Here is a 21,870-nt window from a genome sequence, read left to right as displayed (position 1 = left end):
GTAATATATATACAATATATATATACAATAAACATATAACATGTATAATTAAGATATGTATATGTATACATGGTATATTTACAATTATGTGCATATAGTATTTTAAACCCAAAAGCCATGTGCCTATGCTTTACTCTAAGCCTCAAGCTCAGTTGATCCATTCTTAATGGCATGTTATAGTAGAGTCCCTGAAGAACTTGAAAGAGACAAACAAGTTCATGAAGGACAATTTCAGTCCTCTTCCTAAAGTAGGGGACATCTCTGGATGGATTTTCAATGATGACAGATAGGTTTTCTTCCATTGTAGTATTCACTTCACACCATTAAATGCATTTTCTGGGCCAGGGAGATAAATTTGTCAATAAATCTCCCACCTTGAAAGCCTTGAGAACTTAAGTTCAAATCCCAGGAACTTACACAGAAGTCAAGCATGTTTGCACACACCTGTAACCCAGTGAGCTCTGGATTCAGTGAGAGAACTTGTCTTTAAAAAGATCATGTATGGAACAATAGTGGAAGACTCCTGCTGTCAATCTCAGGCCTTGATATATACCTGCATACCAATGTGCATACACATACACTATACATGCACATACATACACACACAGTCAGGTATGGTGCAGCACATTTGTAACCAGCTTGAAATGGTGTGAAGCAGAAACAAACAGATCCCTGAAGCTCATTGGCAAGCCAGCCTAGCCAAATCAGTGAACTTTGGGTTCAGGGAGAGACCCTGTTTCAAAAAATAAAACAGTGATGGATTAAGGAAGCCACAGAAGTCCCCCTCTGACCGTCACACAGAAGTGCATATGCATACACATAAACATTTGCAACACCAACACACGGACTTTCTGGAGCTCAATGCAAAGCCAGTGTGTGCTTTAGCCTACTCTTACCTTACAAGAGAGCCCAGATGTTGCTGGCAGCTTAGAGTGAGCCACAATGGGCTTTTGCACATTTGCACAAGTCAACCAGAGACACTACTCTTCAGGGCTGGTTTAATTTTGTCCTGTTGCTGAACACTTGGTGGAGGCATCCATGAATGGATTTGAAGTCACTAGAGGCCGGACCAAGGACCAAGTCTGCCATTTACTAGCCATTGATCACAAACAGGCTATTTGTCTTCATTTCTGCATATGTGGAATGAAGATGACTGTAAGAGTACCTTCTGCATAGGGTTGTCATCACATCAAGGAACTATGAGGTACTATTGTGAAATTCTAATGGAAAAAGAAGATACAGGATGGAATCTTATAATGCCAAGGAGCATTACATGCTGTGACAACAGTAGAGCCAAGCAGGGGTCAAGGAAGGACTCTGTTTGATAAGGAAGATACCACATCAGAGCAAAGGCTTGATAATATGATGAAACAATGTTTACCATGGTGCAGGGGAGACTCTTCCAGGCAGATAGAATGGCTTGAACAAAGGCCCTGAGGTCATCCCTGACCAAGGAGCACTGACAAGGTGTGTCCAAGAAATACACAAAGACTAGTATGGCTGGACTCTGGTCAGCAAGGACACATGGAATGAGTTTAGGAAAGACATAGGACAAGGTCCTAAGAGCCAGATGAGGACACTGAATCTTATTGTAAACATTATAGGTTTTGGAGAGCCTGTCCAGGAAGTGCTTTAACTTGTTACTTAGCAAGGCCATATTGCATCCTATTAACTGTGGCCTTGGAAGTCCATAGCTCCTAGCACACAGTGCTTCCTAAGTCTCTGAATACTTTTTTCTCTTTGCTTCTGAATATATCCAAAGAACCAATTGTGAAGACAATGCTTGTTTATAATCTGTTGTAAAAGTTATGGCCCTGACAGTAACAGTACCCCCCACCACACACACACACTGCATTTCCTGAAGTCCTGGCAGGAATTCCTCTATGGCCATCATATGTGTCAATGTATTAAATCCTTGAATGTCAGCCCACAGAGAGGAATTATGTAAGTCTTACATTGTAGATGAGGAAACACAGGCATAAAGAGGTTGGGTGCATTGCCTAGGGCCATACAGCTTATGAAGGGCAGGCTTCCTGTTTCTCAGGGGAAAACTATTGATCACCACCACAGAGACCCTTGTGTGATCCAATGTGTGAGGCCATGTGAGAATAGGATTAAAAATGGCATATTCTCAGATTACACTCGTGGTTGAAGCAGATAAGCAACCACTCTCTTTTCCTAAGCAAAAACATCATTGAGAGTGGTACTGCCTTTAGAAGCACTTTGGGAAGGCAGCTGGGGATTCATGCATCCCTGGTTCATGAGGGAAAGAAGATGAATAATTGCATCAGCTTATGGATCAGTCACTGTGCAGCCAGGAGAAGTTTCAAATATGGGAGCCTTACTGCAACCATTATCTACAATCATGTTCCTGTTTGCAAAATGTGGCTTGTAAAATCTAGAGGTATCCATCTGTCAACTTGCAAAATCTTTAACCTGTAAGGTTTATCCTTGATCTTCCTGTGCTAGCTTCAAATGCTACATATATAGATGTTGACTTGTGACTGTCCCAAGAGCTGTTATCCTGGGCATGTGGCTTTCCATCATACTGAATGTACACTGAGCATGTTCTTTAACAAATGTCCTTTGAACTCTTTGGTCTCAAGAGCATTGTGTGAATTTCCTTGACTGGGGACTTTCTGGCAAGCTTGTGCAGTCCACGGTATCAACAAACTTCAATAGATGAAACCTTTGTCTCCACTTCTTTTCTGAGTTCATACTTTCCTGTCTTCTGTAATCCTAGAGCACATTGGACTATTGGCCATCAGACTGTATGTGAGTACACAGAGATTGGAAATTGAGGTGAGAACCACAGATATGACCCCCAGGCTGAGGCAAGAGCAAAGGGTATTCTGTGCCATGGACTTTAAGGTCCTTTGTGTCTCTGGACTTTGACTTACATCATCAATATGTTCTTTGATGAGCAGTCATAGCTCCATACTGGCTTTTGGGATGTAAATGATTCAAGATCTTGAGACTACTGGTCCACCTGGACCTCTGGCCCCAGCAGCATAAGTCATCGCAGAGGCTTCTAGCATACACTTTCCCTGAAGCAGAGATCCTGGTAGATTAAGTGACATCTACTCCAAAGAGTTGGTGAAGTGACCTGGTGATTGAATTATAGTCAGTCACTTGAACTTCTCTAAGTCTTCCCATTCGACTCTCAGCTTCTTCTTGCCACTATCCAGCAGTTATTTCCCACTCAAGCTGGCCAAAGCAGAGCCTACTCCCTTGTGACCTCCATCCACCTCATACTGGTCAGAAGTGACCTGCTCCTATTGCAGAAGCCTCATGCCTAGTGTGAGAATGGGGAAGTAAGAGCCTGGAGGCTTTCTAGCTGTATTCTTCCCTGTCCCTTTTAACACCCCCTCTCAATGATGGCAGTTCTGTGTGGCTTTGTGCTGTGTGGCCTTGGGTCTTCCATCTCTTCACACCAAGCCTGCCATCTGATGAGGATGAGGCAGGCCATACCCTTCATCCTCAGAGCCTTCAGTTGGAGCTGACACTGCCTGCTGAGTGGTGTGAGTCTGTATCCAAGCCTTATGCAGTTTGAGCTAACGGTCCTTCACCCCTTTCCCCATGGGTGTCTGATGACTGTATCTTAGGGTTTGTGTTGCTGTGAAGAGACATCATGACCACAGCAACTCCTAGAAAAGAAAGTATTGGGGGTCACATGGTTCAGAGGTGGGAAGCATGGCAATGTGCAACCAGACATGGTGCTGGAGAGGAAGCTGTGTGTTCTACATCTTGACCCACAGACAATAGAATGCAACTGTGTAACACACTGAGTGTAACTTAAGCATAGGGGACCTCAAATCCCCCCCCCACCCCCAGTGATATTCTTCCTCTAACAAAGCCACATCTCCTAATAGTGTCACTCTATTTGGGGGCCATTTTCTTTTTCTTTTTATGAGTTTTTTTCTTTTTTCTTTAAATTAGAAACAAGCTTGTTTTACATGTCAACCCTAGTTCCCTCTCCCTCCCCTCCTCCCCTGCCCCCCACCGACCCATCTCCTTTCTGCTCCCCAGGGAGAGTGAGACCTTCCATGGGGGATCTTCAAAGTCTGTCATATCATTTGGAGCAGGGACTTAAACCCCCCACCCCACCCCCGTGTCTAGACTGAGAGAGTTATCTCTCTATGGGGGCCATTTTCTTTCAAAATACCACAGGCTACTTTTAGGGAAAGGGACTGCTGTCCACCAGTCTGGATCACCTAGATGTGAAGCTTGTACTTCTACCTGAGTGTACTCTCTTAACTTGAAATGCTGTTCTGCTCCTGTGCTTTTCCAAGGGGCCAGCTCCCAGGTAGGATGGATGGCTCTGACTCCCGCATATGTACCTGGGACCATAAAACAGGATTCTGCAATTTTGTTTGTTTGTTTGGTTGGTTTTGCTACTGGGTTAGTACATGGTGGCCTCCAATTCATCACCCTCCTCCTTCCACCTCTCAAGGGCTAGGATTATAGGTGTGTTACCATTCCCAGCAGCTTCCTGCCTTCTAAAAGCTGTCTGTTCATCGGGGATAAGTGTGACCATTGGCCCCACCTCACAGGACAGAGGTGAGAACTGAATGGGATGGTAAAAGTTAGTTGTCAATGAGCTGAGTTCTCTTCTCAAAAGAACCAAGTCTCAGGCACCACACCGAGCCACTCTGGGTCATTTGCCATTTCTCTCTTGGAAAAGTATATCTTTTGTTGATTTTCCTCCTTAATTTTTATTTAACATCACACCAGAAAACTCTAGATCCTCTTTTCAGAACTATCAGTATATATGCTTGAAAGTGACCCACACAACTCAACAATGCCAAGTTCATCTCCAAGGCATGTTGGCAGTAGTATGATCGATGAGCCTAAGGCATATTTTTCCCTCCTGAGTATGGATGTTTAGAGACTCTCGAGGCTCTGGGTCAGGGAGAGCAGAATGTGCTAAACATTCAGCTTCAGCATCCTCACTGGCCATGGTTGTGTGTGCAGGGGCTTCAGGGAGATTTTGTTTTTACCAGTTCCTTCTCTGTTGAATAAAAAATGAGCACTTATCTTGAAGGGAGAAGAGGAAGTCTGCCCCTGACAATTCTCATGGTCTCTTGGGGAAATGGATTCCTGATACTGCAACTCTGTAGAACTGCAGCTTGGGTTGGAGCTCTGAGGTGACGTGAGTGCAAAGCTCCCATGTCCTGGGTATTGATCTGTTGCTGTGATAATGGTATTACCTCACTGAACTCTTCACACTGGCAACGGGCAACCGCTGCAATTGCATTTCTCTCTTATTCCTGCAAACTTAATTCAACATGCACATCCAGCTGCAATCTTTACAAGAAAGTATTGTTTTGCAGGAGTCTGCATAAGAGATCATTAAGTCCCTGCTCACCCAGGAAGGGTAACTTTCAGTTGACTCTATGGAAACCCCTGCACAAGATGCAATCCTCAGAAAGTGCCCATTAGGAGCTTGAAGTATGTGTTGGGAAGAGATGCATAACTCCCGGATCTCTTGAGGTCGGTTTTCCTGGTGTCAGCAGACTCAAGCCAGTCCTTCCTCATGGGTGTACTTTCCATAACCATCACCCTAAACTGGGGCAGAGAAAGGCTTAAATTAGAGCCGGGAGAGGCAGCCTAAGCTGGTATCTGTGGTCTCAGCATCTTTCCACTGGTGGAGCGGAAGGATGAGGCTAGGCAGGCCATCTAAAGCTCTGAAATTCTCATTCATTCTTACACTGAGAATGCAAAGACTCCCTACAGCATCCAATCTGTAGCCTGTGTGATCACAGGAAGTCATGCTGTGTATGAGAATTTAACCTAGCTCCTTAGCCATCAATGACAAGTTGAGTTTAAGTCTAGGATTAGTGGGTTTCCCCAAGGATGGGGGATTACTGTACTCCTGATGCTTACTAACATGAGTAAAGAAAACAATAGGTGACAATAAGGAAATGGAGCTATTGATGCTCATGCTTCTTGGGGGAGGGCAAATGGTACCCTCTGGAAGTCTGATGGTTTCTTAAGAGCTAAACATACATTTATCATATGACCAAGCTGTCCCATTTTGGGGTATTTACTCTAGAGAAACAGGAACACCCACAAAATCCTGTCAATGCATGTTTATAATGACAGCTGCTGTGGCCAAGTCATGTATATCCCTGGCTGGTTTGGGGGTTTTCTGAGGCCAGAGACCAGGTACTGTCTTCACCTCCCTCTGCCATTCTGAACACACTGGCCTCAATTTTCATTCTTGCTGCCTCCAGCAGCTCCAGTTCTACTTTTCAGTGAAAGAAAAAAAAGAGAGAGACTTCACTCAAGAGTCCTGAGCACACAGGTACAGCTGGGGCCCTTCCCTGGGCAAGGAGCCCCTTTCTGTAAAAATTTTTATGCCTTTGATTTAGCATGTCCCAAACCTCAGCCCAGGCTCATCCCGAAAGGCAACATCTGGCCACATTCTTCTGCTGCTTCCAGTGTCCTCAGCACAAGGGAAAGACAGGCAACAACACCAAAAAAAAAAAAAAAAAAATGTGGCCTTGTTAGGCTGTGGATGTCAGGTGGACACACAGGGACTGGGCAGAAAACATCTGACAGTGAACCCTCTTCCTCCCCCAGAGCCTGTATGTTCAGTCAGGAAGGTGAGAATGACTTAGGGTTCACCCCAAGGCTGGGGTGCAGGTGACCTGGAAGCCAGGCTCCTTACTCAGGTGGAAGCAGTTCATCTCTGTTGCTGCTGTCACTGACTCCTCCCTCACAATGGAGCCTACCAACCCTATTCCCAGGAAGCACAGAGATGCCTAAGTCCCTATTGTCTCTTCCCAATGGCTGGCAGTGCATATCAGCCGCCCACCATGTAGATGGATTTACTGCAACTCAGAGTTAAGGTCAAGCTGTAGAGGGCAGGACAGCAGGGAGGCATGTGTCTGGGAGGATTGCATGATGGGGTCCTAAAATCTCCCATTTCCAGCTTGCTTTCTCACTGAATAGCACCAGACACCCGCCTCTTGCTTCCCTTACCCCTGATGTTGGCATGACCTAGCATGTACTGTCCACGGGAAGGCAGTTCATCTCTTCTTTCCCCAAACAAAGCATTTTCTATTCATCTATACTGTGACCAACAGGCTAATATGTTGAGAATGCCATAATTAAATTCCACAAACAAAATAACTTATACACCAGAGATATGTTTTCCCAAAAAGGCTTCAAGCCCAAGATCAACATGGCAGTGGGCCTGATTTCCCATGATTTCTCCTTAGCTTATAGATGACCAGTGTCTTCACAGTGCCACCCCGCTAAGTGGCCTGTATCCCAATGTTCGCTGTAAAGTAGTCACATTGGATTAGAATTCATCTACCAACCTCATCTTAAACTGATTTTTATTACTTTAAAGACCCCTTCTCCAAATACGTTTGCATTCTGAGTTACTGGGGGATAAACAACACAGGAATTTGGCAGTGGGAGGGGCATAATCCAGCCCCTAACTAATTTCCCAGACTCTTATCCCATCAATAAAGAAAAATTCTGGCTTACATGGTCCACACTGATCTTGTTGATGTGTGAAGGATTCAAAGTGTACAAAGGCCAAAGACATTGAGCTGGCCAGATGGAAAGGGATGATGTCAGAATGTGGAGTTGTTCAACACACATGTATTTAGCACCTTCTTTGGGGCAGAAGCTGTATCAGAATTCTCACATGCATCTCATTTATACACTCACAGCTGACTATTTAGCTAGTTACTATTGTTCCTGAGCACGGCTGGGAGAACTGCCCAAAGTCAAGTAACTGCCATTTGAATCTCATGCAAATTCCTCTTGCCCCTATGCTCTGCAGGCAGGTGAGAACTATGCTTAAGCTCTCCTCCCCTCTTCATGAACAAGACCCCAATAATACAAGCAAGAAGAGTTGGCTGCCTTAATTGTACTAATGCCTTACTGCATCTTCTCTGTTACTTACTGACTAGGGAACCTCCCTCCAACTGTAGGAAGGCTCCCCACTTCTTACTGAGAAATGTATGAAAAGGCGATCAAAGGTGACAAAAGATAAAGGGTTAAGGGTGTATGAGGTCAGGGCAGCTGTGCACAGATGGCACATCCTTCATCATGTAGGCTCAACCAGTTACAAGGTGACAATATTGGGGGGAATTGAATTGTACCAAACTTGAACAGTCTTTTCACTTTTTTGCTTCTTATTATTCCCCAAATAAGGAAGTGTAGCAATGATGTGCAGAGAATTTACATTATAACTCATGGTATAATTCATCTAGAAGTCACTTAAAGTGCATGAGAGCATGTGTGTGCACATGTGAACATGTGAACTTCTATACGAGAACATGACACTTCTATACAAGGGCCTTGGGCGTTGGAGGACTTGTGCAGCTCTTGGAACCAATCCCTGTGGATTTCAAGGGCTGGTCATACAGTGGCTTTGAGAAACAACAGGGAGATCTCACTAAACATTTCTGAGGCAAAGGAAGGTAAAGCCAGTGTGCCCTGAAGAGGTGCTGCTGACCGATTTCAACATTCCACTGTCTGTTTCCAGGAAATTCAGCAGCATCTGTGTATAACATACAGCTGGGTCAGAGGCCATGAGTCCCATGAGTCTGACTTTTCAAGTTCCTGTTAATGTTCTCAGGGCAGCCTGAGGCTGCAAGAGGGCTTGCAAATAGCAGTTAGTGTGACTGAAGCTTTGCAGCCTGTGTATGGCCACCCCTCTGATTCCTTGGGGGAATGCTTGTAGGACTCCCCATATAAACCAAAGCCAAGTCCTTTGTATAAAATTGTGCATATTTGCATCACAAAGTAGCTCCTTCTGTATATCTGAGATCATCCCTAAATTGCTTACCATACTAAATATAATGCAAATGCTGTATAAACAGTCAACTTGCTGTATTGTTTAGGGAACGAAGAGAAGAAAGTCCGCAGTTTTAGCACAGATGCAGCTTTTCCTCCAGATATTTTCAACCCATAGTTGTTTTCAGGACTCGCAGACATAGAAAACTAACTGTAATTCTATCCCTCCAGCATCCAGAGTACCACACAGGCCTGAAGAGTGCTGTTTTGAGAACTGGTGGCCTGTAGAGAACTCAGAGTGCTTCCTGGTCCATCCCCAGGACTTTGGTCTAGGACTGGAATTGCTGTCAGTTGGTGTCAGTAGGGTTTGTCTAGCCAGTGAGAGTACATGGACTATAGCACTCAAGGCCTTGCCACAGGTCCCTTACCTTATTTTGTCCCATGGCAAGCCCTTGCCACCTGGAATAGTTACCTCACACTTTGTTTTTGGCTCCTGGCTTTACTGTGTCCTCTGGTCTTACCTAGTCTTCCTGAGAAGGCAGAAACCATCTCTAAGCTATTCTTAGGTAGAGCTAAGCTCTACTGAGGCATCAATGTAAACAAAGGCAGGTTGGTGAAAACCAGTGAGGAGTCCCATTTGCTCTTGTTCCCTGGCTGCTAGGACTTTATTTCCAGTTGATCAAGCTGGGGAGTGTAGTTAAGCACATGTTTGATGGTGTCAGCCAACTGTGCCTGCCAGAAAAACAATAGGTTCTTTAAAGGTGCCAAGCGCTGATATTATGCATCTTCTGTTGTAAACTGTATACACTTCACACTCCTGAGCCTCCCGTGTGCTGCCTCATATCTTCAATCAAATTATTACACTCCAGAAATATGCATAAGGGAAATGATTGTACACATTTTATGGTGGGTTGCTGCTTGTAGCAGTAATTGAAGTACCTTTTCCACTTATGAAAGTACTAATTTTATTTGTTTTTATTGCTTTTCTAGATGCAATTATTTATTTAGTGTGCTTTGGCTTTATTAAATTATGTTTACTATAGGAACATCATAAAAATGTATGAAAACAACAGATCAGCCAAGCCAGCCTGGTGACCTGTATTGAGAAAGCTGGTGTTATTTTTCATATCCAAACATAATGAAATAACTTAAGAATAAACAGATAATCTACGCTAGAAAACAATACAGTTTCAAAGTAATGCAATAAAACAACTGGACAATATGATTTCATAAACCTGGGTTCTAAAATTTACATGAGTTGGGTTTTGAGTACTTATTGGAAGACACGTGGTGTTCCTAAATGGAATCATTACAATGTGAAATGTAATTAAAGCAAAAGGCGAGAACGTACATGGGGTTTTGTTGGCCAGTAAGATGTGGATGACTAAGAAGCAATATAAAGACTTTTGGTGTCAAAAGGCAAACAGAGACTCCATCCCTACAAATGTGCTTAACTTTGAAACCTGAAAAATGGCTAGACCCTTGTGCACATCACTTGAAAAATCACCTGGGCTGGGTATGCTGGCATTAAGTACTTTGTTCACCCTTTGGCCCTTTCAGTATTTTGTCTCAAAAGAACAAAACTCTCTGCTTTGACATTCCATTTGAGAAGCTTACATTTGATTTAACAGTTTCTTTGTCCTGCACTTCCATAAGATAAAAAAGACAGGGACATATAGTTTTTGTTTGTTTGTTTTTAAAGAGTGTATGATTCAAACTAACAGCAAAACAAAAACTGAAAACCTAAACTTTAAGTCTAACATGTGAATTAGAAGCATAGAATTGCTGAAATGAAAATGTCAATATGAGTCTAAATTTGTGATCACTTTTACTTATTTAATTACAAATTTAATCAGTGCAATTTACAAATTGGGTAAATAAATTGCCACTGTGACATCCAAAAGGTACTACGCAAAGAATTTTCAAAAGGTATGAGTCTTCCCAACCACCCAGTTTCCACCCCTTGAAGCCATGGCTATTGGATTCTCCAGCAGCTAATTTCCAAGGGTAACATGTGCATATGTTTGCTTATGTGCATGCATGCATAAATATTTTCATAAATAACACTGCATACAGATCATGTACAGCTCCGTCAGTTTTGAGTGATACGTGTGAGACTGAAGGTCAAACCCCATGCCTTGAACATACTTGGCAAGCAGCATACAAGTGAGCTACAGCCCCAGCCCAACTCCATAGTTGTTAAAGATTACTCCATTGTATATTCATATGCTTCATTCTACAAATGCCCAGGTTTCTCCTGGAAGAATCTCTCTCTCTCTCTCTCTCTCTCTCTCTCTCTCTCTCTCTCTCTCTCTCTCTCTCTCTCTCTCTCTCTCTCTCTCTCTCTCTGTATGTCTTCCCCCCACTAGCTCACAAGCTCTCATCTGCATCCCCACCCTCTACTGCCTTCCTATATTCTCTCTCTCTCTCTCTCTCTCTCTCTCTCTCTCTCTCTCTCTTTCTCTCTCTCTCTCTCACTCACTCTTTTCCAAAGAATAGAATAATCTCAACAGGAAAAAATGAGAGGATATGATAGTTTGGGCAACTTAAAAATGTTTGGTAACTTAAAGCTGAAACGTCACACTTACAATTTAAAATTGTGACTTCCGGTAATAGTGATTGTGTCAGCTTTCTCGAGCCCCATTCAAGCCAGACCAAATCCAAGCATGAAAAGAAGAGGTGAATGAAGATGAAGTCTCACCCCCAGCCGAGGAGCCATTGGCAATCTGCAGCTGCTGGGAGAGGGACAGTCAGTTAAAGGCCACACATCCAAGAATATATGTGCAGCACACACACACACACACACACACACACACACACACACACACACACACACACACACACACACACACACACACACACACACCAAGTTGGGTGGAATAAAAACAAGTACGAAGTTTTCAAAAAACTAAAAACAAACAAAACTACCGATCACTCTGGGTGAGCAAGGTTGTCTGTCTTCATCTGTGTCAGAGCTGTTGCCCATCCCCTCTCCTGGGAGCCATGGGAGGTCTTTGCCACCCGCTGCTTTGTTTTCCAGTTGGTCCATCTTTGCTGAGCTGTAAGCCCCTTAGATATGAGCTGCAAACATCTTGTTCTTTTGTTTTTATTGTTTTTGACTCTATTTAGAGAATATTTTGCCATTTACAGCAGGACAGTGCTCCATTTGTAAAGTTATCTTACTCCTAAGCTGGTTTTCCTAAAAGTTCTCCATATGTTTTTCTAATAGTGTTAGGAGTTTACATATTTTAAACTTATTTGGGGAGATTTAGGGTGTGATTTATTTTATTTTTCTCCCAAATATTCCAATAGCATTCACTGAAAGATAACCTCAGTTAGCTTCTGGAGTCTCTAGTCAGTTCCACTGACATTACGATATGTAAATTAGTTCAGTTGTATAGTTTTAATATTACCAGAATTGGATTGCCAATTGTTCATTTTCTTAACATCTCCTAATCATATTAAGAAATCATGCAGCTGTGAATATGTCTTTCAAAGATTGATTTTTGTCAACAGTGGTCTTTAAATGTTATTGAATGGTTTTCCAGCATCTATAGAGATAATGAGGTTTTTCTTTTGATCTTTTACTAGTATACAACATTTTAAAATACTGAGCCAGATTTGTGTTCCAGGATAGCATCAACCTGAATATGATTACCTATCACTTATGTGTCTCTTCACTCTCCTGAACAAATCTGAATTAAAATGTGTATGAACAGAGTTTGTTCTAACACCATCTAGATTTGCTTCCTTCTTGTTCTCTGATCAGTGTGATGACATGAGATGGTTTGAGCTGCATAGGAGTTTCCTTCAGAAATGCCCTGCCAACAGCTCTCCTAGGGCTGTCAAGAGGCAGCCCTTCCTTGCTGACCCACTGAGGGTATTTAGCAAATTCAAATTGCCTACACTCAGCATTTATCGTTTATATTTTTCTGGGACACTATCATTTTACCCTGTGTTTCAGCTTCCCTCTTTAGTGTGTTAAGCCAAGCAGTCTTCTAACAGTGTAAATTTTCCTTCATTTATATTCTGTTACCTTTCTTGTTTCCTGTTTTATTCATCCTTGCTTTCTTATATTTTTCCTTTTTATAGTCATCAATTTTCCACCAATAGGCACATTACTGGTACTTTCCAAGCACTTGATTTTAGATATTTTGGTTTTGCTGTTCTGTGGTTTTTGTCCTTATTATTTTGTTTCCTTTTGTTTATTTTTTCATTTCCTAACTTGCTAAATTTGATGTTTGACCCTCATCATGTTATTAAATAATAAATCACTTAATGCTCCATGACCACTGTTCTCTCTATAATCTTTAGCATGTAGCAAGAAATACTTTCTCCATTATTTTCCAGATACTCTGAATTTTTAGTTATGTAATTACAGCATTCACAAAATTTTCTAAGTTTGTTATTAATTTCCAGTAGGCTTATTTCTGTCTCCTGTGCATTTTCTTTTGACCAGTGTTAGTACTCTGTTTTGCTTTTCAGAATTAGCTATTATCTGTGAGGTAAAGTTCAATGGCTTTTGTGAAAACTTGATACCAACTTCAACTATGGCAGTGTCTCTTGGCAGAGCATGATGTTCTATGTGGGGCAATGAATTGTATCTTTTTGTGTTACTTGGTTTTGCCCAAGCTTTTATTTATTTTTGCCTACACATTTCCCTTTTGCCCCTATAAATACTGTGAGAACATGTACTTGGTAAATGAATACCTGGCAGATAACTTGACTGTGGTCAGCTTAACCTGTGTTTTGCTTTTGTTTTTCTATACAGCCAAAGATCACTGAGGAAAACTTGACCTATGCCGAGCTAGAGCTGATCAAACCACCCCGTGCTGCCAAAGGTGTCCCCAGCAGCACCGTGTACGCACAGATCCTCTTCGAGGAGAACCAGCTGTAGTGACACCTCTCCTCTGGCTGTCACCTGAGCTCCCACATATTTATGAAAGAAAGGTCCTATTTTTGTATTTTCACTTGTGCCTTCAGTGTGGTGGGGAGCCCCGTCCCATGGCATTCAAAACGGTACACACTCTCCAGGAAAGAGGGGGCACAGCCTTTGGCCATGTCTCCTCAGACAAGAGGTCCCTGACCTGATCCTGAGGTGCAGGGACTCTGTTCCTGAGAGCATCTGCTGAGCCAACCCTTATCACCTTCTTCTCTTCTCCTGAGTCTTAATTTGCTGAAAATCAAGCTAAATCTTAATTTTAGTCTACCACCCTCACTGTGCCTGAGACATCGAGCACCCAGTTTATAACCACAGGAAATGCCTGCAGAGGTCACAAAGAGAGGTGGGCTATATGGACTCACTGGTTCTGAGGCTTGGATGGTATTGCTGGGACACCCAGAGCTCAGCAAGCCCCTGAGGGTAATGGCAAGCAGCTGCTTATGATGGCATCCGTTGTTTTGAATAGATGCTCTGAAGCTGGCCATTGGAAAGTGCTTGTCCCCTTTGGTGAAATGGACCAGGACTGACAGGAAAACATACTGTTCACTCTTTTCCAAAGACTCTAGTGTGGTGCCAGTGGGTACATCACATGAGAGAGTAAACTGTGCCAAACTCAGTCAGCTCCCACTCGGGGGAGAGCAGAGCCTCTCACTGTCCCCTCTGAATAGAAGCAGAAGTACAAGCCATGCAGGAAAGCTATGCCCAGGAAGACTCAACAATTGGCAAGTGTTTTGTCCATCTCAGCTTTGGATGTGAACTGTAATGGTCTTGTGTACATGTCAGGGACCTTGGGACATAAGTCCATGGGGAAGTTTCTCTGAAGACCTAAACAATGTACAGAAATGTTGGACTTTATGGAAGTAGATTCACTCTGCAAAAGTCATCTTGATATCAGGATGCTTTTTGATGTAGGTGTACTCTGGTGGCCATTTGCTATACTCTGTAAACATTGTTTGGCTATGTAATTTACATGTATATATGATAAATTATCTATTTTAAACACAGCTGGGATGTGAGTTGTGCCCTTTTTATCACCATGGGACTTACCTGAGTTTCTTACCCCTAATTACCTCAGACTTTCTGTATATTTAAAAAGAATTTAACACTCCCTAGGATTCTTGAAGGTTAAGTGGGACAATGAACATTGTAAGATTCTGCAAACTATAAGCCAGTAAACACATGATCTCTCCTGACAGCATTTAGCATTTTGAATGCTAAAACCACTGTGCATTTTTTTGTTTTGTTTTTTGAGACAGGGTTTCTCTGTGTAGCTTTGGAGCCTATCCTGGCACTTGTTCTGTAGACCAGGCTGGCCTCAAACTCACAGAGATCCACCTGCCTCTGCCTCCCGAGTACTGGAATTAAAGGCATGAGCCACTAACGCCCAGCCCACTGTGTATTTTTAAAACAAACAAAACAACTAAACTTTTGTTTGCAGAGTGTGGGCTTTGCCCATGATCTAGCAGGCCCTCTACCTTTAAACTGAATTTCTAGGGTTGCAGTAGCTTTTACACACAAGTTTTTAGCTGGAAACTAAGTCTTAAAGCTGTAACATTTTGCCAGGCAGTGAATTTTCTAGGGCATCTCTTTTAGAAGAGGAAAACCATGACTCACACATCACTGATACAATTATTATCATAAGAGGGCATTGCATTTTGTCATGACAGAGTTCTGGCAGGTGAATATATAGTCTTTTGAGGACACAAAGTGATTTCCTAATTTTCACACAAAGCCATATAGACAAATAGGGACACTGAGATGACAATTGGGAGTAGAGAGGGGGGCAAATGAAGAGGTGATGGAAACAGGATAAGAGGCAATATTTTCTGAGACCTGTAAGACGCCAAGCCCACCCTGTTTTGAATACAAGGAAAGTTTAGGGCAACGTACATGGACATGAACACATTCCACTCAGAACAGCACATGCTTTTTAGAAACACAGTGGTGGCCCATGCCTTTTAGTCCCAGCACTCAGGAAGCAGAGGCAGGTGGATCTCTGTGAGTTCGAGGCCAGTCTGATCTACAGAGTGAGTTCCAGGACAGTCTCCAAAGCCACAGAGAAAACTATCTCAAAAAAAAAAAAAAAAAGAAGAAGAAAAGAAAAGAATCATTCAGAAGCTGTGACTTTAACAGGTTTACTTTAGCCTTTTTCTCTCAAGTTCTGCTCACAGCTGCACAAGTCAGCACCAAGTTGTGGGAAGGGGGGACCAGCTGAACATTTCCTTTAGGAGGAGCAGGAGCCTCACAACATCCATCCCTGCAGTGCTTATCTCTCTGCCATCTCCAAAAGAAAACCATACAAGCCACGCAAGCACTCACAGAGCATTGGTGAGGAGTGATTTGTACCTGGTGCTTGAAGCGACAGATTTTGGCATTCTTGCTTAGAAAATGTGTCTAGTTGCTCATTCTCTACCAAATAGACCACTCACCATGAATTGACATTTCTAAAGCTAAGTGAGGGGAAACAACCAACAACTAGAAAGTGCAAAGACTTCTTGCTATAAGGCATCAATAGGAGCAATGATGTAATCATTGATTGAGTAATTTCTCAAAATGGACAGTTGCTTCCATGTTCAAATCAATTAAAGCAAGCATGGAGCCATGTCTGGAGTAATGGCTTCTCAGGGATGGAGTGCAGATAGGCTCAGATTCAGGGATGAATTTTGACCTTCTTCACTACAGCACTAAATCTCCTCAGTGCTCAGGAAACAAAAGCCACACTGGGCCTGTCACTGCCTGGTAAACATGAAAACGACATGGGACACGTCATAGTTTTTAATGCATAATTATGTGGATTGGCTAAAGGCTGACTTTTAGAGATTATTCTTGATCATTTTTATCACTCTGATATTCATGACCATCAAGAGTGGGGCTTGTGCCTCTGCCCACAAATATGGTCCAAAGATGAGTATGCTCACCTCAGCCAGCCAGTCCTGTGAGAAAGAAACTGTCTTTTCCTTTTGAGGATAACAGACTGAGGCCTCTGGAGGCAGAGAGAGAAATGGGTGAAAATGGCCTGTAAACACATGATCCTGTCCATGTCCCCAAGACTCATCTCTTTCTCCAGATCTTCTTTTAATCACAACCTGCCTCATCATCCTACCATTTAAATCTACATTCTTCCCTGTCTAGACAGATAGCAATGGGAATAATTCTGAAAGGGTGTGTGGTCATGCTTTTTCCAGCACAGGAAAACTGAAAAATCTCCTTACTTAAAGAGCCCACTTATGTCTATCTCACCCAATGGCTCTACAGCCATCCTTTGTTCTTCGGGGTTGACTCTAGGGTCCCGGTGGCTATCCAAAGCTACAGGGCTCATCCTTTCTGTAAAATATAAAATATAACACATGTAGCCTACTCACATCCACTAAATACTTAAGTCATTTCTAGCTAGCCTACAGCTGCTGGTATAATATAAATGATATAAAATGGCATTTAGGGAATAATGATCAGAAAACAAGAGTGTACATATTCAGCACTAATATTAAAAAAAATAGTCTCAATCCATTTAGGTGATTGAGACACCTATGGGTGTGGAAGGTGGTCTGTCTTTGTAACTGTGAACACCCACTGCCTGAGTGACATCCTTCTCAATAAAGAATTTCAGCACTGTTGCACTTCCTAAGGAAGGGACTCTCAGGTTTAGAGTAGGGATGCCATCTGGGGTCCTGCTGAGAGGTTGACCAATGCACTACATCAGGTATGCTTTCATTGTTGACTCTGAATTTTAAGATGGCTTTCCCCATGACAGGATGCCTTTCCAGTCCTCTTGAGTTAGGACACTGGTTAGAGAAGGTGACCAGCTCTGTCACATGGAGCCAGCCCTTTAGTGAGGTGAGGTAACCACATTGTAGAGATGATGACCCCACTCAGAGTCATACCCCAACCCCATGTGTACAGCAGAAGCTGTTCCTTGTCATTGAAAAAAAAAACAGGGATTTACAGCATCGGGGAAAGGTCTGCATTCAACGTGGTCTCATTGAGCTTCTTTTACAATGGAGTATACAGTGAGTTGTGTCTTAGATTAACGCTCTCTATATAGTGCATAGATCATGTGTAGCCTTGGCAAACTGCTGTGGTGGCTTGAATGTAATTTACCCACATAATCTCATAGGGGGTGGCACTATTAGGAAGTGTAGCTTTGTTGGAGTAGATATGGCCTAATTGGAGGAAGTGTGGCAGAGTGTGAGTGAGCTTTGAGGTTTCATAAATACTCAAGCCACACCCTGTGTCTCAGTTCACTTCTTGTAGCTTTTGGATCAAGATGTGGGACTCTCAGCTCCTTCTCCAGCACCACATCTGCTTGCATGCCTCTGTGTCCCACCATCATTATAATGGACTAAAACCCTGATAATGTAAGCCATCCAATTAAATGTTTTCCTTCCTAAGCATTACTGTGGACCTGGTGTCTCTTCACAGCAATAGAAACCCTAACTGGCAACTGACAATCCTGGTTGAGGAAGTCTGGAATGGGACCTAGGATTCTGAGTTTCTCAGTAGTTCCCAGAGAGAATGTTCCACTTCTGACCCCAAGGCCACACTCAGTAGCAAGGATATTGAGTGTTGAAAACAGAATTGTGAATCCTGAGCTCACATGGGGATTGAGGTGTCCTCAGAGCATTAGGCCAAAGCTGGAGCCTGGACAGTGGGCCAAATCCTCAGGGAGATGCCACCCAAGGAGGAAGCAAGGTGGCTGGATCTGAATGGTGAGAAGTGTCTTGTATGACGGGTCCAGAGCATGTGAGGAGGCCAGAGGAGATCAGAGGTGAGTGAGCAAGCAGAGTCGGGTCATGAGCAGGAGATGCTCTGGATTTCTCCTCTTGGAAGGAGTAGAGGTTGTGTCTTGGCACATTCTTAAAGATTCTCATTTTAAAAATGTGCTACCCCAGGGGAAAATTTCCCTAGGTGCACGAGGCTTTGGCATGGAGCTATGTCTGGTTGACCTAGCATTTCTTTCCCAAAGCAATCTGCATCTTTTTACACCGTGATTTGGACAAGACTCTTAATGGATGGACAAGGTGGGGCATGAGGAGTGGTGTGGCTGAGTTCTGTCCCTTCTGTTGTCATTGGTACCTGCTTTCTAGCAAACACAGCTTGATTAGTTCCGCACCAATTCAGTGTCTGTCTGGTTGTTAGATGTTAATGCACTGCACCCTATAGTTTTAAATAGAATTAGAGGTGTTTACAGCTTTGGTTATATGCACCTTGTTCTTCCACATTAAACTTTATTGTAAGTATCTTGCTTGGCAAACAGGGGAAAAGCTCATTAGCCCCTGGTCTCTGTGGGGGCTGTGCTGCTGCTGTAGGGAATGCAGGTGTTTATTGCAGGCATTGATTGCAGGTGTTTATTGAGGCTTGCAGCTGCTTCGGGCAGCTGAATGGGACTCTCCCTGTTGTTGGATGAGAACCTCAGACTACTGGGTCTAGGGTGGGTCTTTGGAACCCACTGACAGCCTGGCGTTCTTGGGTGGATGTCTGTATTATGTCTAAGAGTTTGAAGTTCTGTCTTTTCAGTTTTCTAAAGGGATCTGTGGTCTAGCAGATGTGGGAATTTTAGAGACAGGATCTTCCAGGGTCCCCACGGTCATCACTGCCACGATGAACTAGGAAAGCTAAGAAAAGAAAGGACAGCCAATTGGACCTGGGCTTTTGACTCTCTGTCATGTGGCCTTCCCATGTGTGTTTATTTTATTATTCATTTATTTTAGTTAGTGCACAAAACAGTGGGTTTCATCACGACATTTTCCATTTCCATAACGAATACCACTGTAGTTCTCATACACATTAACCATGACACCCATACTCTGTAAACAAATGCTGGCTCCAGGGAGCCCATCCACTCCTTGTGCCCTGTCTGTCTGGTACACATTTTCCCCCCTGAACTGTACTTGGTTCAGCTAAGGACAGGGACCCAGCATCCTCTTTGAAGACCTAGGTTCTATTTCTCCTTTCCTCCCTCAGCTTGGGCAAGTTGCAAGTTCCCCAGATTACCCCAATGACCCCAGAGCCCAGGACCTCACCTCAGGCCGCCATGTCTAAGCTTGGTGTTCTTTAAGCTTCTCATTCCTGCCCCATCTTCCCTCATTCTTCCCTCTTCTGCTTCATCTGGATCCGCCTGCTGCTCTCCTGGTGCTCTGCTCCGACTTTTTCTCCTTCAACTTCTCCCCAGGTCTCCAAGTTGACAAGGATCTTTTCCCAGGACAGACCTCCTCCCCTTTTGTCAGTGTCTTGCTCTGCTCCCTCCCCCACCACCCCGCTCTGTTCCCTGCTGGTCCAGTCTCTGCCCAGCATCCCACAGTGCTAACTGCTGCTGACTGCCCTTCTATACCTTGCAAAACTCACCACTGCTCAGCAGCTTCCAGAATCATCACTGACCATGTGTTCCAAAGATGCTGAACCCTCGAGCACAGAGGGAATTTTCCTCTTTGAAGTCGACTCTCTGATTGCTTTGTGACACACTTCCTGTCCTTTCTCTTGTGACAACACTTACCTTTTTTCTGGTGCTCTTCTACTCAGCATTAGCTGAGGGATTCCCGTCACCCTAACCATTGGTTCTTCCCATTTCATTCACACCCATGCCTCTGATCGTGCCTCAGCTGCAATCTGGGGACTTTGAGGACTCTGCTCCAGCTGAAGCACCCTCCTGAGCTCTACAGGTGCCCCACTGGCCTTTAAACCTTAGCATCTCCTCATCTCTTTGCTTCCTTTAATTCCAGTGAGTGCGTCCCACCACCCTGATTAAGAACTCCACCTCTGAGTAGGACTAATCCAATGTCACTGGAGATGTAGGAATCACTGCTGACTTTCATTGGAATGTGCTGAATTGAACACTTGGTCTGTCTTGTCTCATTTACACTGGTTCAATTCTACGATGGTTAGCAGATTAAGATGCAGATATTTGGAACTCTTCGCTATCTGACCCCTGATGACAGAGCTGGAGCCATGATATCTCCTGCATTTCTTCCTTAAATTGCCCACTCTTGTCCTATCCTCTCAACACAGTCCCTACTTTCCAGAAACTACAATCAACTAACTCTCTCATAGACCACCACACTTACTCTCGACCTTCTCCTCTACCATATTATCCACCCACAAGCACTGTCAGAGGCTGGCCTCAGAGAGCAGCTAGGCCAAGTCACCTTCCACCCCACCTAAAAACCTGCTTCCTGGCTCTTAGGACACAGAAAAATCTCCTAGAAGAGTAACCACTACCCTTCAATACAAAGAATTCTGTGCAGGCTAAGGGCTGGCATTGAAGCAGCAACTGTCACTGGGGTGTATAGTGAGCTTAGCTCAGGACTCTCGACTGCTAGGTGCCTTCTAGGCAGCCAATCACACAGCTCTGGCTTTGGCTCCTTCCCAGATAAGAGCCTGAGGATCTCAAAGCCCTAGCAAGGCCTTGTGGCACCCATTGTCATAGTTACAACTGCTGGCTTTGGTGGCAGCATGTAAGTCCTGGAACAGTTTCCATTGGAGGCAGTGCAGCAAGGAGAGCTCAAGCCTCCAGGTGATCCCGGTTTGTCTACGCTAATGAGGACTGATCATGATACCACAGATAGGACCTTCTGGGCAGTTTTTGACTTGTCAGTAGGGAACAGCAAATGAAGAGACAAAGCCTGTTCTTGATGCTGGAGCTGGAACTCCAAGAGGGCCTCATTGAGCATGGCATATTTTATTTCTCCTCTAAGGTACTGATGCCTGCTGGTCCCACCTGCAGCAGACAATGGCTCTTTCCCAGGCTCCTTCGAGTCCCTTCTTATCCAGCCCTCCCCTTCAGCCCAAGGGTGCATGTATCCAGTGGATGGTAGCCATTGGGCAGCCTCCCATTCACTCCATGGCAGCTTTCACTAGTCAAGGACCAACTTCCTGAGTCTCCCAAGATCCGCTGGGGCCAATACATTATCATGCTAGCCAGCTCCTTGTCAGAGCATTTGCCTAAGTGTGATCCTGGGGATTTCGTGCAGCTATGGGAAGGAGATTGCATCACTGCTTCATGACTGTGAAAAAATGGGAGCCAGAGTCCTCATAAGTGACTTCCCAATGCCACTACCCCATTCTTTAAGCTGAAGAGTTGGTGAACTCAAAGTTACCCAGCTTCAATACTTGACTCTTCCAGTTATGTACTAGTACCAAAGTGCCCAGGGAACCAGAAGAAAAGATTCAGAACA

At 43.8% G+C, this 21,870-nt stretch overlaps 1 protein-coding gene across 2 annotated transcripts in view; it reads left to right on the top strand.

Moving 5' to 3' along the window:
- The window catches only part of Vstm4 (V-set and transmembrane domain containing 4), an 85,205-nt gene extending 70,499 nt beyond the window's left edge, over positions 1-14,706 (top strand). For both annotated transcript variants that reach the window (XM_027389486.2, XM_027389485.2), the window contains one exon: positions 13,532-14,706. In XM_027389486.2, coding sequence (XP_027245287.1) covers positions 13,532-13,657 — 126 coding nt within the window. In that variant the 3' untranslated portion in view covers positions 13,658-14,706. The remainder of the gene's footprint in view (positions 1-13,531) is intronic.
- The last annotated feature ends 7,164 nt before the right edge of the window (positions 14,707-21,870 follow it).

This window comes from Cricetulus griseus (assembly GCF_003668045.3).
Source record: "Cricetulus griseus strain 17A/GY chromosome 1 unlocalized genomic scaffold, alternate assembly CriGri-PICRH-1.0 chr1_1, whole genome shotgun sequence".
In the NCBI taxonomy this organism is placed as follows: domain Eukaryota; kingdom Metazoa; phylum Chordata; class Mammalia; order Rodentia; family Cricetidae; genus Cricetulus; species Cricetulus griseus.
The sequence above is the reverse complement of the archived record's forward strand: the minus strand, read 5'-3'. Positions and strand labels throughout refer to the sequence as shown.